Raw genomic sequence first — 16308 nt, forward strand, 5'->3', positions numbered from 1 at the left:
GTAAAAATTTATTAGGATAAAACTAACGGTTATAAAACTAAAATGAGACTTTACAAAATTATGAAACTAAAATGAAATATTATATAAAATTAAAAGATTAAAAATATATTTTAAATTTTTTATTTTTATTGTCATATTATTTGGCCTTTTTTTCTTTTGTACCACATTTAACAAATATTTAGGCCCGATTAAATATTGGATTGAAAACGAGAATAAGAATGGGTCTTGAATCAATAAAATTATTATCTTTGATAATATAATTTTACCATAATCATTAGTGGTTGGGTAAAGTAGAAAAAGTTTGATACTCTTTAAAATAAGGTTATGTATTTAAATACTGTAGATGAGAAAAATTGTATTAAGAAAGTTACCTATTTGGACCTATTATCAGTGCTTAAATTTAGTGATAGCATTGGATATAAACGGAAAATGGTTGAAAAAAAAAAAATAACGTGTGAGAACTTTTATTGCATTAAAAAACCTTCCAAGAAAAAAAAAAAAAACAAAGAACGTTAAAAAGATGGGCCAAGCGGTATCCGTGTCTCCCAATGTCAATGCCTAAGATCTTTTACTTGTCATGACCAAAGCTCATGCTGTTCAGAAATTAATTAAAAATAAGGTAAGATTTCTATTCTTGATATACCTTCATCCAATCAAATTAAAATATATAAATTTTAATATATTAATAGTATTAATAAAAAAATATTATAAAAATAAACAGTGTATAATATATACACATATTTTGATTTAATTGAAAATAAATATATCAAGTATATAAGGCTAAGGTCCCGTTTGGTTATTAGAAAAAAATAAAATAGAACAAATTGAAAAAATAAATATAAAAATAAATTAAATCATCATTCTTCCTCATAATGAGTATGATGAAACTCATTAATATATACTACAAATGTAAGAATTATCACACCCTTTAAAAATTTTATGAATCATAATTTCCAAACTCATGAATTAAATTACCCCTCTCCTTTATAAATTTGATTCATTATTTCTTTTGATTATCTCATTTTTACTTTTATTTTTTTAATATATTTTATTTCATTTTTTTTCTAATAATCAAACTTGACTTAGTATATAAGTTTTTTCCTTTCAAAAATATAAGAGTAGTATATGTAATTAAGGAAAAATAGTGGGGTGGGGTCAGGTATTTTACTCATTCTTCTTTGACTGTTTTTGCTTCTGGGCTTTCTCGTCTCCCATCTACACCGATCAAGCCACTTATAACCAAATAAAAATATTAATTCAATAGTTAATAGTTAAAATTTTAGTTGAATGATGATAAACTGGTCATTTTATCAAACCAGTCAAGACATGATTTAATGGTTCATTTGGTTAGGATAATTTAAATTGAAAAAAACTTATATATTTAACCTTATATATTTAATATATTTATTTTTAATTAAATTAAAACATGTGAATCTTGTGTAAATTATTTATTTTATAATAATTTTTATTAATTTTATTAATATATTAAGATTTACTTATCTTGATTTAATTGAATATAAATATATTAACTATATAAGATTAAATATATAAATTTTATTAACATATTAAGTTTTACTCATTTGGATTTACATAAATACTATGATCCTGACTCGGACTCCACTGGCTGTGCGAGTCAAGTTGCAAATTCCAATACGTTCCTCACACGCATCCCCTTCTTCACTCTGACTCTCCAAGCGTGGCTTCTTATTTCTCTGGTTGGCGATCGTTGCGCCTTGATGGGATTTATTGGGATCATTTACATTATTACAAATTTATTATTGCCTTTCAAGTGTTTGCCTTAAAAGACTCCTCATATCATTATCATAGCCATTAATTATACATACCTAATATTTAAAATATATTCTCATCATTCTTACATATGAGTCACTTTCAATATATTACATTAAAATTGTAAAAAATTTTAAAATTAATTAATTTTATCTAAAAATTTAATAAATTTTCAACACTTCTTCTATTAAATATACATATTTTGATAATGTGTTTTTTACATCAATATTGAATTAAATGATAAAAAGAACATCTTGTGACAAAAAAATTCATATTATATCTGTTTTATATATACGATAGGAGAAATGTTAAATGTTTACGTAACATCCGAGGCTCATTTAGTCCATTCCACACACTTTAAGACTCTGAATTATTGACATTGATTATTAACTAAATTAACCCCACCAAGTCTGCACACCCTCTAACCAAATCCTTGTGCATAAAATGGTTCTCATTGCTGTCATAAACTTAAAATTTGCTAAATGGGCTAAACATGTATATCTATTAATATTAATGCACAAGTTTGTTCAAAGGATTTTACTTATATATATATTAGTAGAAAATAAGTTGTTCGTTTTAAATTGGTTGTTATAGAACCGATTTAAAAAGTGATTGTAGTGACTATTGTTTAGAAATCGAGTTTCTAAACTAGTTTAAGAAAATTTTGGGTTAAAGCTTTTTTTTTTTCATTTTTTTACAAACGCTAATTACCTTATATTGAAGGATGGGATAACATCCCAACTAAATAATTTTTTCAAGAGTAAAATTGTATTTCGTCAAAGACTCATCATCTTTTTCATTATTTACTGACATGGAATGTATAGTTGTGAAGCCAACATGCAATAATAACAAGATATTTTGACCCATTTTATTGCCATTTTACTATTAAAAATTAAATTAGACTAGCCAATTCTTGCCATTACTTCTAGTCATTTTAGCCCACATTAGATAGTCAAAATACCTTGTTGTCAATGTGCCTGGATTTCACAAATATTTCACTCCAACAAATAATGAAAAAGATGACAGGTCTGTAATGGAAGGAAGATTTTGCTCTTGAAAAATTTGTTTAAAGGATATATTATCTCACCTTTTAGTATATGGTACTCAACATTCGTTAAAAAAAAAAAGTTTAGAGGGAGGGAGAATGGCCTTTAATCTCAAAAATTTTTTAGACACACAATAAAATAAGAAGGGAGAATCATGCACAAAGACCATTAAAGAATGTTATTCACAGATAAGGATCAACAAAGAATTAATGCCTATCTGACAAAAGTACATTTGGAGGATCTAACTGTTTATTGGATTTAACAAAACACATTCCAAATGTGATTTCAATGAACTTTTGAGAGTTACCCAAATATATCCTTAATTGTTGTTAAAATGAAAACAAGAACTTATTTTTTTTGAATAGTGATTTATTATTGATCATTATCTATAAATAACACCTCCAATGATCTTGTGTAAATGCACATGCACGTACAGAAGCATGTGCACTCATCCACCTTAAGGTTGGATGGACCACACGTGCCTTCCATGCATGTTTCAAACAAAGGATTCTCAATAATGGAGCTCGATTTCTATATACTTACAAGGATAACGTGACTAATCAGAGACAGATATTATCCAATTCTCTATAAACTCAGGAAAATAGCTTGGTTAATGCCTTGATTATTATCATTGTTTTGCATCACGTGATGAAAATTAACTTGTATCAAATGTCTTGTATGCAAAAATGAAGGACAAACATGTCTTGATTATCATCACCTTTACCATATGTTTAGCCTTTTTGTCATTTCATGTCCCGCACGCCTTGACCATGCACTGATATGATTTTCACTTGATTGAAGTTTAATATATAGAAAAATGTTTTTAGAAATGTATTTAGAAAAAAAAAGGGATCGGTGTATTTCTAATTTTCTTTCTAAACAATAGTTTTCTACCTACTAAACATTACACAAAAGTTTGGTTGGTTGCTAGAAAGGAGATGAGAATGGATGGATTAAAGCTATAATAATGCTTTTGAGAAACATTGATAAAGCAGCATGTCTTTGCCATGGAACTAGACTTAGAATTACGAAACTTGGAAAATCAATTGTTGAGGCTATAACATTGAATGAATATGGGCCTAAATAAAAGATGTTGATTCATATAATAGATATAAATCCTTCAAAAATAAGTAGTCATTTTATATGTAGAGAAAATAGTTTTTTATCATACTTTCTTTTGTAATGAATATTAACAAAAGTCAAAGTCAGTCATTACATAAAGTTGGATTGTTCCTATCAAAGTCAATTTTTATGCATGGACAGTTGTATGTAACTTTATCCAAGGTGAAAATAATTGATGGGTTGAAGACACTATTGGATAACAATGATGGGAAAAAAATACAACAAATGTAGTGTAACATGAGATCTTTTAGAATTTGGAAGGAAAAAGGCTCAATGTTAGTGATTATGTAAGCAATTTACATTTATGTTTAGTGGAATGCAAAAAATTATGTAGCTTACTATTATACTTCATGTAATACAATTATGTACCTTAATCAGTACACATCAATTAGGGCACAATTTACTCACTTGAATTTATATGTTGTGAAAGATCAAATATATTTTATTTCAAGCAAAGGTAGTTGAGTGGAATGAAGAAATAAATAATGTAAGTAATGATTTGAAATAAATTTATGTGATGAAATTCTTAAAGCAAATCTCCCGTGCAAGGTACAGGGGAGTGCATGGTAGTTGTATATGAGAATGGTACATAGTCATTGTTGATGAAATTATAATTTAGTTGTAAGATTAGTGATGAAATTGAATTATATACAAGATAAGGTTACTTGTACATTGGCATTGTTGGTGAAACTGGCAAAACTTGTCATTAGATATGTGGACTATTTAGCTAGCTTGGCGAATTATTTATCATACACCACCGCATATAGTATAGAGTGATCATTCCTTTTTCATTGTCAGTCGTGCACTATGGCATGTAACAAAGAGACACTTTCTTCATGTTTTCTTGTCCTTTCGATGCTTAAATAGCCCAACTTGGTTTCAGACTCATATAAGACTAAAATCACAACTAAGTACATTTATTAGATCTTTTTGGCCATACATTATATTAAATCACTCAATTAATATAATCAAACTTGATTAATTTGTCAATAATTTAAGGATTAAAATTTAGGATGTTACGTCAATCATAAGCAACAGTATCAGTTATTAAACTGATAACTTTACTTATTAATTTACTAACATTAAATGTGAATTTTTAAAATATTTTGTAATTTACTAACATCAATTATAAATTATTGACATGTCATGTAATTTACAACTAATGTTGGTAAATTAACAAATAAAAGTTAACATATTAACAACTAATGTTACTGATTATCAAATAAATGGATGTAATTCATAAGTAATATTGATAAATTATCAAGCGTATTAAGAAAATAAATAACTAATAATTATGCATAATAAGTTAAGGATATTTTAATTTTTTTTATTGGTGAAATTTTTTTGATTTTTCTCCCATAAACTGAATTAAAATTTCAAGAATTTTTTTTAGACCCGTCGAAAATTAATTCTCCACGGTAGTCTTCAATTGAAATTCTCTCCTTATTGTATTATATTTTGTACTTTATTGCGCATACCTGGATGGCTGAATTGATATATTGCTGGAAATTTTCGACAGGAAAAATTTGGATATATATTATTTCATATAAAATAGTAAAAAATATATATAAGAGATAGGTTTCTAGAAGAATGCTATCTCTAATTTGTTTTAAAAAAACAAAAACATGGAAGTCAGAGCGTTTGATGAAGAAATGGACCTAAAAGCATTGGAGACAGGCCGCGGGACAATTGCTTTCAGTCCATAGAATCACGGGTTTGCACGACTGCAACGTTTTCTCACTTTACACGCATGCCTGTCCAATATTGTTAGTACGTGATGATATTACCTTTATAAGGGATATTTTAAAAAATATATTTAATCTTATTTATAAATTATAGTGCAGTTTTTTATTTAATATTTAAAAACACTTTTAAAATTATCTTTTATAAAAAAAAGTAATATAATACTACTTTTTAAATTTATTATATAAGGACATATTTAAAATTTTATATATATTTTTATTCCTTATATTTTTTTGCATTGTTTTTAATGAGATTGGTAAAAATAACTTATAAAAAAAGTGGAATATATCCTATTTTCCTTTCTCTTCTTTATTTTTGGATCAAAATTTCAACTACTGAAATTTAATATTTTATAATAGTATTATTATAATATTACATAAAAAAATATATTTAGCTGTTAAAATTTAACGTGAACCGTTTATAATTGTAAATTACATGTAAATTATTATAAAATGATTTATTAAATTTTCCATTGCAATTTCGACTTATTCAGGTTCAATTTTAGCTTCGCTCGTTGATATGGGCCCATCAACGTGGAACTGAGATTTCTAAACAAATCATCATTCCGTCTGGAACTGTAGACACTGAAGAAAAGTAGCATAAGACGATTAAGCAAAGGTAGAAATTTTGTTAACTCACGGACCTCGTCCCTTATAAATATATATAACCCTTCTGAGTTAAGCATTAATTATGAATGACAGATCATCGCTTATATTGTTGTTAATAGTTTAATTAGCTGTGAGTAGAGAAAGAAGAAGAGAGATGGCAGAGGCAAATACCAACAGATGGTCTCTTCAAGGCATGACTGCTCTTGTTACTGGTGGAACCAAAGGAATCGGGTATCTTTCTTCGTCTATCTATCCGTCTGTGTCTTTTATATGTCTCGTGTCATGTCTTGTTCTTTTTTATTTTCTCGTTTTAGGTATCTTAATTTCTCACAAGATGCATGAACACTCCCTTTCGACAATTCTATTTATATTTGGTGAAATGAGTGTTTAACGCCTCTTGAAGTAAAGTGAGATTATAGTTTTTTGCATTATATACATAACTTGTGTTTCATTTAAGCAAAGAAAGGAAAATTTAGAGAACTGGTGTATGTATATCTTGTTTAATTATATTTCAGGAATTTTGGAAAATTTTCACATATCAAAAGATCTACTTCGGACTCTTGAGGGCATTGAATTCATAAGCTAGCAAGCTAAACATGTTGAAGTGTTTCCAACTAATTAGTTGGGAGAAGTATAATCAGGTCCCAAATAAAAAAAAAAATCTCTTCAGTCCATGTACAAGTCAAATTTCTATATGTATATATTAAATGTAACCAATTAAATTTTTTTTTCAAAACAATTTAACTCACCATGGTAGAAAAGTGTCTACCATGATAAACAAAAATCAATTTATCCTATATTTTTTTTTGAAATAATTTTATAATTTAAAATACTATTATAGTAAAAAACGATAAAACATAGCCTTATAAAATACTTTACCTTTTAAATTAACTATCATGGTAGACAAGATTAAATCTCTTTTTAAATAATACAAAATAATTTTATACAACTAATACACATTTTACAACCATAGTTGGGTTACAGCTACCCAACACATTTTATATCAATAAATTTAACATAAAAACATTTTATAATTGGCTTAAGCTTGCACAATACAACTTCTCAAATAAATTTTTATCTCCCACATGCCATTAGGCTAAAATTACATTTTCCATCCTTATACTCCCGACAAGTGCAAACCATAGACTAATAACTAAAAAAATAACTTAATCAATTTTCAAAATAAGCCAATTATTTGGCCTCATAATCATGCCATTTCAAACCATCCAAAATAAATCAAAGATCAAAATTATAGTCATCCAAAGTGTATCAAAAGTAAAAATAGTTTGAAGGACATGATCATATCATTACATTTATATAATTGTTAATAAATAGAAAGCCCTAGTATTGATAATATAACACATTAAAAATTATAAATCAAATACCTAAAAGAGACAGTGGATCTATACCACTAAGCCTCAGGGACTCCTCCACACGCCACTTGTGGTTCTTTCCTTAAAAATTATTCACCACATAATGAGACTCAAGAGTCTCAATAACCAATATCAATTTATGATAGTGTATACAAATAGTTAAATGTGTGTTTGCTAAGTGGGGAAATAACAATAATATAATTCCAATAAAATAGAAGAAATATTACAATGTATAACAAACAATTATCTTTATCTCTCTCCATTAATCTCAAGTCATAACCCTCGCTCGGTGCTAAACTACCTGGCCAAAGGTAGATTAACTTGAGCCCTTACAAGCCACCTATTGGGCTTCAATAGGGGCGTATCACGTGACACATAAATACAACAATAACAACAATAAGTCTCCCAACACCTCCCACAATAATCAAACAAATTCATAACAATATTGTACAATTATACAATATTACCATTTTCACAATTTTTTCATTTTCAATAATATTGCAATGTGGCATCCCACTTGGCAAAAGTACTTCAAAATGCATATTCATAATTTCACAATTTTTTCATAAACATAACAAGGTAATTTCTCAACAACAATTCATAATTTTCTCAATAATCACCCAATTAACATGGAGCAACACTAATTACAAATTAAAAGCATGGTTACCTTGTGGCTTTGTCAATAAATTACCCTTTACAACTTCTCTTTCACCACAATCTTCACTAATAAAATAATCTACACTTGACATAGTATTATAATATATTAGTTTCAACTATTGAAACCAATAAAACAACTCTAATTTTAGAGTTAGAGGACATAACTTACACTTTCAATTTTATTATTTATATCATTTCTAAGGTTAGTATGACTAACCAAAATTCTAGCCATCTTCTAACAAATTATAAACATTAACAAGCTATAATTAGCCTCTAATTTATTAATTATTATTTTTTTTGTATCACCATTTTCCTTTTTTTCATTCTATAAATTCAAACAAAAATATCCCATAAATAAAAATTTAGCCTCATGTCACAAATCATCATTGTAGCACTTTACAATCATTCTAAACTCAAATAAACTCCTAATCATTACAAAAAAAAACCCCAATTTTCTCTAAACTTTATTTTCTTTAAAAATTTTAATTTGCTACTACAAATAAATTTCTCCATTTCAATTACATTCATAACATTCAATAACCTCATTTCATTTATTAGAGGTATTAAACAATGATAATTTCTCCAAATCATCCTTAATTTCAAAATTCCAACATCTACAATACCTACAAAAATCACTAATATTAACACTCAATCATAAACCTCAAAACCAATCCATTTAATCATCAATATAACCTCCATTAAACCAAAATAAATAATTAAATTTGAATAAACCATCACCCATAATCATACATCACAATTTTCTCAATTAAAACCTAACTTTAATCCCTCAAATCAAGAATTTGGACAAATCTAAACTACACAAACTATTATTCTAATATTATTAGCTTCACTAAAAATTAAATAATCAATTGAAATACTCATAAATTCAAAATATACAAAACCCTAAGTTTTTTTTACTGTGAAGAAATTAAAAATTAAAGAGACTATGTGATTAAGAAAAATATTTAGAGTACTTACATAATTTGAAAAAGATTGAAATCTCATCCAAAATATCTTATTGTGGAGCCAAGATCCTAAAATTCCTCTTCCCCTGTCGCTCATCACTTTGTTTCCGCAGCTCTGGAGCTGGAAGAAGATGAGGGAGTGAGAATATTTACTCCTTGTTGTTGTGTGCGAATGACGTTGGCAAGTAATTGCCCTCAAAATATCTCAACCTCTCTCTCTCTCTCTCTCACTCACTCACTCACGGCGCCACTGCAGAACAAAGAAGAAGAAAAAGACGAAGGGAAAGGAAGGCGAAATGTGTATTGTGTGTGATTGCGTCAGATTGCAAATGGCAATTATAATTGCCAATGGGTTGGGCCATGACCCACGTTTCCCCTTCCTTCAATATTTAATAATGTTATTATTATTTTGTTTATATTATATACATAATATATTATATTATACATTTGTTTTTAAATATAATATAATTGTTAAATCATTCCATCAATGCCAATGAATATTTACTACCTTTTTTTTCTTCTTCATTAAATAATAATTTAATACTTTAAGAATAACTAAAATCAATTTATTTTGATTATGATTTTCTCCAATTTCATATTAATTATTACCTTAAATTCCAATCCTTTATATTTCTAGATGACAATATAAATAAAGTTACCCAAAACCTCAATGTACTTAATAAATTATTTTCAAACTTTATTTAAATTCTTTAAGTAAAAATTGAGATGTTACATTAAACTTCAATATTTATAAGTCCATTTATAAGTAAATAATTTTTATATTTATGAGAAAATTAATTAACTACTTCTTTAGCCCATTTATAAGTCAAATTTTTATATTTATATGTTGAACTGCAGTATTTACAAGTGGATATGACTAACAAGTAAATATTTTTCTTACCTGGGACCAACATGTAATTCTCCCTAAATAATATTAGTCACAAAATTCAATTTTTTATGATGAATTTCAGTCATGCCATTGTGGAGGAGCTAGCACAGCTAGGGGCAGCCGTACACACTTGTTCTAGGAACGAGTCTGAGCTTAATGAATGCCTCCAACAATGGACCATGAAGGGACTTCAAGTTACTGGTTCAGTCTGCGACATGGTGTCTTCTGCACAAAGACATAATCTCATAACTGAAGTTTCCTCAGTATTTCACGAAAAACTCAATATCCTTGTGGGTAACTAATCTAAGAAAATTTAGACTTGGTTGTTGAGGTAGACCAAATTATATGCTCTAATCCTTTTAACATTATACACTCTCTTTTCATATTTATCTTTATTGATTAGAATGTTTCATAATTACACCCCTTAATTAAGGGTATTTTTGAAAAAAAAATTATTAATTGCATCTTAAAAGACACAATATCTTATATTTTGTGACATCTTACCTTGAAAAAATATCTTATCTTTTTTAATGGAGAGGATATCAAGATAATATATTTGACATATGTGTAATATATGTGCTTGTTATAGATTTTCTTAAGGCTTCTTCTTCTTCTTTTTGGTCGAACATAGATTTTTATAGATTTTCTTAAGGCTTCACGTTAGAAAGATTTTGGGGGTTTTTTCCCTTTTGGACTGATAGAAAGATTTTGGGTATGATTATTATATTTTTGTTTTTTTTTTATCAGCTTATGTTTTATTATTCAACAGGTGAACAATGTGGGAACAAATATAAAGAAACAAACTAAGGAATATTCAGCGGAAGATTTTTCATTTTTGATTAGTACAAATCTAGAATCTGCATACCACATGTGCCAACTTGCATATCCTCTCTTAAAAGCTTCAAAAGTTGCAAGCATCATCTTCATATCCTCCATTGCTGGTATGGTGTCAATAGATGTGGGATCCATATATGGTGCAACAAAAGGTAACCCATTCTTTTATTTGATTTCAGTGATAAGATAATGAATACTGAGTTTTGTTTAAGAAAAATTGAAATGCAGGAGCAATGAATCAACTAACTAAGGACTTGGCATGTGAGTGGGCAAAAGATAATATAAGGACTAATTGTGTTGCACCAGGTCTTACTAAGACACCCCTGGCTGATCGGGCAATTATTTTATTAATTATATCTCTAATTCTTTTCTCATTTTGTTATGTTGTCTAAGCTCTATATTGTTGGGATGTTAAGTGTGAGTTGACTTGATTTAATATAGGGAAAAAAGTTTCACATTGAATGGAGTTAGATTGGAGAAGAGATATATAAGTGAAAAAGACTAGATATTCAATAGGTAATGACAATAAAGTCCTAAAATATAAAATTTATGACAATTAGATCTGTGATGACATAATTTTTTGAAAAATAAACTACAAGTATCGATTTAAATGGCTGTAAACAAGAATTCCAATTGCAATCAAGAGTTATATTTAGAAGTTAAACATCTTATTTACAATTAAAACTTCTAAATTTACAATTGATTTTATAAAAAAATTTGTTTGAGACCTAGTTGTCATAAATTCATTGTTTTGAGACTTTAATATCAATATATCATTCACCCAAAATTCAATATCTTAAGCTTTTGGATTAAGATATGATGTCATATGCACTTATATAAGTGTTCTCTTGGAACCATTAGGCAACTTGAGTTGATACATATACTCCCTCTGGTCCTATCTATAGGGTAGAAAAAGATTTTTTTTTGTCCAGTTTATAAGTCACCTTACTAAATTTTCATCACAAACTCCTCCATTTGCTCTTCATTGAATGTTGGAGAGAGAAAATATATTGTTAAAATATGTATATCTAATATGAGTAAAGTTAAGAAATTATTAAATTTTTAGATAGAGTTAATGGGTTTTAAGACTTTCCTTGATTCTAATAAAGCATATTAAAAGTAACTTATCAAAAGGATAAGAGAAGTAGTCATGTTGTTGTGTCTTGTGGTCAAATTATACCCACTTTTTTGAACAATTGATTTGTGATTATTGTTATTGTAGTTACTCAAAGATGATGAAAAGTTTCAAGAGGATTTCATTAAAAGAATACCTTTAAAACGGATTGGAAAGCCAAATGAGGTTTCATCCATGGTGGCGTTCCTCTGTTTACCAACGGCCTCTTACATTACAGGACAAACTATTTGTGTTGATGGAGGATTCACTGCTTTTGGTTTTTGAATCAACGTTGCTCAATTATTACTCTCTTTATTTCTATCAAATGCTTTAGCCTTGGACTTAAATTGTATAAGTGGTTTAAATTAGAGTGTTGTGTGAGACCTTTGCTCTTATGAACAAGCTTAATAATCAGGAGAAGGATATATCATGTAAGCATAATTATTTTTATATTACCCTTATCCTCCTTCTAGTAAGCATAATTATTAAAATTCTCTCACTCATTGTTATTTGCTTGAAACAAAATCTAGCAAATAATTGGCTTTCCTAGTTTAAAGCTTCATATCATGTATAAATAGTAGAGATTTCATTTTTTTAAGAAATAAAAACATTAAAGTAAAAAAATTAATAAGATTTTAATTCCCATAAATGATTTAAATTAAAATAGTACTAGTTGGGTTTTTTGTCCATATCAATATATTTGATATCCACTACTACTAACTTTGATTCAACCATTATCAACTTCATTTAAAATAGCTAGGTTCAACCATTGTCAACTTCAATTAAAATAGCTTTTCAAAAAGAAATGTTTTTTTTTTAATTTTGTATTCACACAAATTTAAAACCTCATATTTAAACAATCACAGTCCATTCTACTGGAATTGATGCATAATGCTAGTTGGGATTTTATACATAACCATATTGAGGAAGGTGCAATAGTCCATCTCTCCTCTATTTTATTTTGGGTTAAGGATCATTTTTACCTTTGAACTGTATGCGAAAGTTCACAAATGACCTTAAACTTAACTAAAGGTCAATTTTATCCCTTAACCTTTAAGATTCTTCATTTCATTACCCTACCGTTTCGTTCATTTTATCTGTTAGTAGGCCTACATTTGAAATTTTTATTATTTTTTATTATAAAATATTTAAGCGGGTCTTACTAATTATTTAGATTTTTTCTCTCTCTCTATTCTCTCTCCCTCCCTCTTTCCTCTCTCTCTCCCTCTTCGGTGAAATCCCTTGCACCTGTGAAAGCTCCTTCACTAGCACCAGCTTCAATACTATCTCCTTCCTTCATATTTGTAACTTACATCAATCAGCAATTTGTGTGATTCATGAGTGTTCAACTTACAGAAGAATGCACATGATGTGGTGGAGGTGATAAAGGCAAACTATGATTCTTGCACCATCTCTTCTTCTTCTTCACCTAGTCCTCTTCTATTGTCACTGCAACAACTACTCCTCCTCTTATCCTCCTCTAGTTCGGCTCATGGCTCGGGGATTATTGTAATAGAGAATTAAAGGAGTCATCTGTGTGCATGTAAGGCAAGGGACTTGCTCATCAAGCATGCATGCTATGCTTGCACTTAAGTTAGCCATTCTTATCTTTCACTCCACTAATTGCGATGATTATATACAGTTCTAATAGGATGACGTGCAATCATGGAACAAGGTGTTGTTGTTATCGCGTGGGATGGTGTTGGCCATCAATTTGTTGTTCTTTATCTACTTCAGTCTTGTTTTTCCTTGTTTTTTATGTTAGAAATAGAGATGGTGCTTCCCACCATCACTAAATCTAGCGACTACTCCGATGTCTTCAACATACTCTCAAGAACCACCTCTATGCATGCATGCAAGCATGTTTGATCAAGAGGAAAAACTGCAAGTGTGCATGAAAGAAAGTGAGGGGGTGGCCTTGGAAAATTTTCTTCGTTGCTTTGAAGGTTGTTGATGGATGAGATTCTCTTCATTCCATGTGAGTACGTGAGGTGAGAGAGGATGATGAGTGAGAAAGTAGGGAGGAAGGAGAGAAAGGAGTGAAGGAGACTCTAGGAAGAGAGAGAGAGAGGGAATGAAGGGGAGAGAGAGAGGCATTTTTTTATAAAAATGGTGGGACTCACTAAAAATATTAAAAAATTTAAATGTGAGACCCACATAATAGTAAAATTAGGAGAGTTAATGCCAAGGGCATGACAGCAACAAATTTGTAAGTTGGGAGACAAAATTGACCCTAAGTTGAGTTTATAGTCTTTTTTATATTTAATTTTTTACACCATACAAACAATAATTTTAAATATATGAATTTTAAATTTAAGATTTTGAATCAAATATTTTAAATCTAAAATACAAATTTCAATCTAATGATCTAAAACCCTACCTTATAGAATTAGTTAATCATTTCTTAAGTAATACGGACAATATAAAGTTACTTTTACATGAAAAGAATTTTTTTTAAATTAGTTTCCATTTTTATTAATAAATAATCAAAATATCCACACATTTGAAGTTTTAGGGCCTTTTTATTTAAAATTAAAAAAATAAATAAATTTTAGATAGTTTAGACATTTTATAAAAAAAGATTTATTTTATAGAGATTTTTTTTAAAAATAGACATTATTTTATGTTTGATTATAATAATAAAAAAATAATTATTAGGTAATTATTTTATAAATTTTATGATATCTTCTTTTATTTCTATTTTTATAAAAATAATTTATTATTTAATTGTTTTATAATTTTATGATATCTTTGCGTATCTTGCTTTGTTAAAACATTCTCTCATTTCTATAACATTAGATTATTTTTAAAAGTTACTCAAAGTAACTTCTTAAAATAAAAATAATAAAAAATATGCCTTTTGTATTCTAATTATTTTCAAAATTTAAACCAAATCATAAAAGCTCACAAAATATATCTTTCAAAAAAGTAATTTTTTCATAAAATAAAATGAAACAAATGGGCTCTTATTGCCCTTTGTTATATTTTTTTTAATTAACTCTGCCTATTATTGCTGTTGTTGTTGTTACTACTACTACTACTACTATCATCATCATCTAGACTCTGCCTATTATTTATGCACAATTTACTTGCTGGAAAAATGGGGTATATTATTCTTTAGAAACTAAAATGTTAGAATATTCATTTATGAATTAACATTAATTAATAAGCCCAAACAAATTGATCTTTATGATCTTGTGTGGACCGTGATAGGTGGACCACACAAATAAGTCCAATAGGCAGAGGCCCAACCCATAACCCAATAGCTATCAGTTATTTCCTGTCTCTTAACTAAGTCAGAGATAATGGAATATAATTATTTAATTATTTAATAAAGTGGTTACTGATCTAATCTATATAAGTCAATCAGTCGATAACCACTAAACACACAATACATTTTCTTCTACTTCATTATCTCTGCATTCTGTGAAGACTCTGAGGTCTAGTGGGTTGTGCATTTGTCTACACTCGAGGTAATCAAATTATCTTAACCAAGCAATGGATTCTTCAGTTTCTAGAAGTTGCCACCAGAGATGAGCAATTGTGCTGTCGTTGGCAGCTTTCTAGTTTGCAGTGCCACTCTCTTAGCCTTACAGATCACGCAGCAATGTCTGGCTCACATTGTCTGAAAAGGCTGCAGATTTGTTGGAGATGGTTGTCGATGAAGAGAGATCCAGGACCGTTGAAGATGGCTAGTTCACATCCCCGATGTCGTGGTCGGCTACAGCTCCCTAGATGCTGGCATCATCTTCTTCCCCTGGCTCATGGCATCTCGCTGGGTTCTATGGCTCGCGGTTGGTGCAGACCCAGTAACCGGGTCAGAAACTGGATCATAGGGATTTGGTTTCATAAAGTGTTGGGCCTAAATTTCGTTTAGGCCCAGATCTGTGTTTAAAAAAAAGAAGGCAAAATAAAATATTAGAGAAAATGGGGCTAGAAGTGAAATGGATCGTTTTACTTAAACGTATTGGGCCCTAATCTTAGCCCAGTAGTATTATTTAAAAAAAAAAGATTTGTTGTTTCTGTTAATTGTATTTCCGTCCTAATTTAAATTACCTCCTTGTACTTACTATTTATTATATTCATGCTGTGACCCAGGAAATTTCTAGAAATTATAATGGAGTCCCTTAACTTCTAGAATTGTATTTTGCACCTAAATTTCTTCTAAA

The 16308-nt window shown here is 28.7% G+C and overlaps 1 protein-coding gene across 1 annotated transcript; it reads left to right on the forward strand.

Annotated features, from left to right (window-relative positions):
- The first annotated feature begins 6380 nt into the window (after positions 1-6380).
- Positions 6381-12626, forward strand: LOC129303302 (tropinone reductase homolog At5g06060-like). The gene is made up of 5 exons (XM_054942522.1): positions 6381-6538; positions 10274-10481; positions 10961-11177; positions 11254-11360; positions 12248-12626. The coding sequence occupies exons 1-5, from the start codon at positions 6462-6464 to the stop codon at positions 12422-12424; spliced, it is 786 nt and encodes a 261-aa protein (XP_054798497.1). The 5' UTR covers positions 6381-6461; the 3' UTR covers positions 12425-12626.
- The last annotated feature ends 3682 nt before the right edge of the window (positions 12627-16308 follow it).

Source organism: Prosopis cineraria, unplaced genomic scaffold (assembly GCF_029017545.1).
Source record: "Prosopis cineraria cultivar Desert tree isolate PC_DT_omini unplaced genomic scaffold, ASM2901754v1 PC2, whole genome shotgun sequence".
Taxonomy (NCBI): Eukaryota; Viridiplantae; Streptophyta; class Magnoliopsida; order Fabales; family Fabaceae; genus Prosopis; species Prosopis cineraria.

Excerpts from the sequence above, each read along its gene's own strand:
- LOC129303302 (XM_054942522.1), top strand. The coding sequence starts at position 6,462 with ATGGCAGAGGCAAATACCAACAGATGGTCTCTTCAAGGCATGACTGCT. Across the intron at positions 11,178-11,253 it reads CATATATGGTGCAACAAAAG|GAGCAATGAATCAACTAACT; the intron begins GTAACCCATTCT and ends ATTGAAATGCAG. Across the intron at positions 11,361-12,247 it reads AGACACCCCTGGCTGATCGG|TTACTCAAAGATGATGAAAA; the intron begins GCAATTATTTTA and ends TTGTTATTGTAG.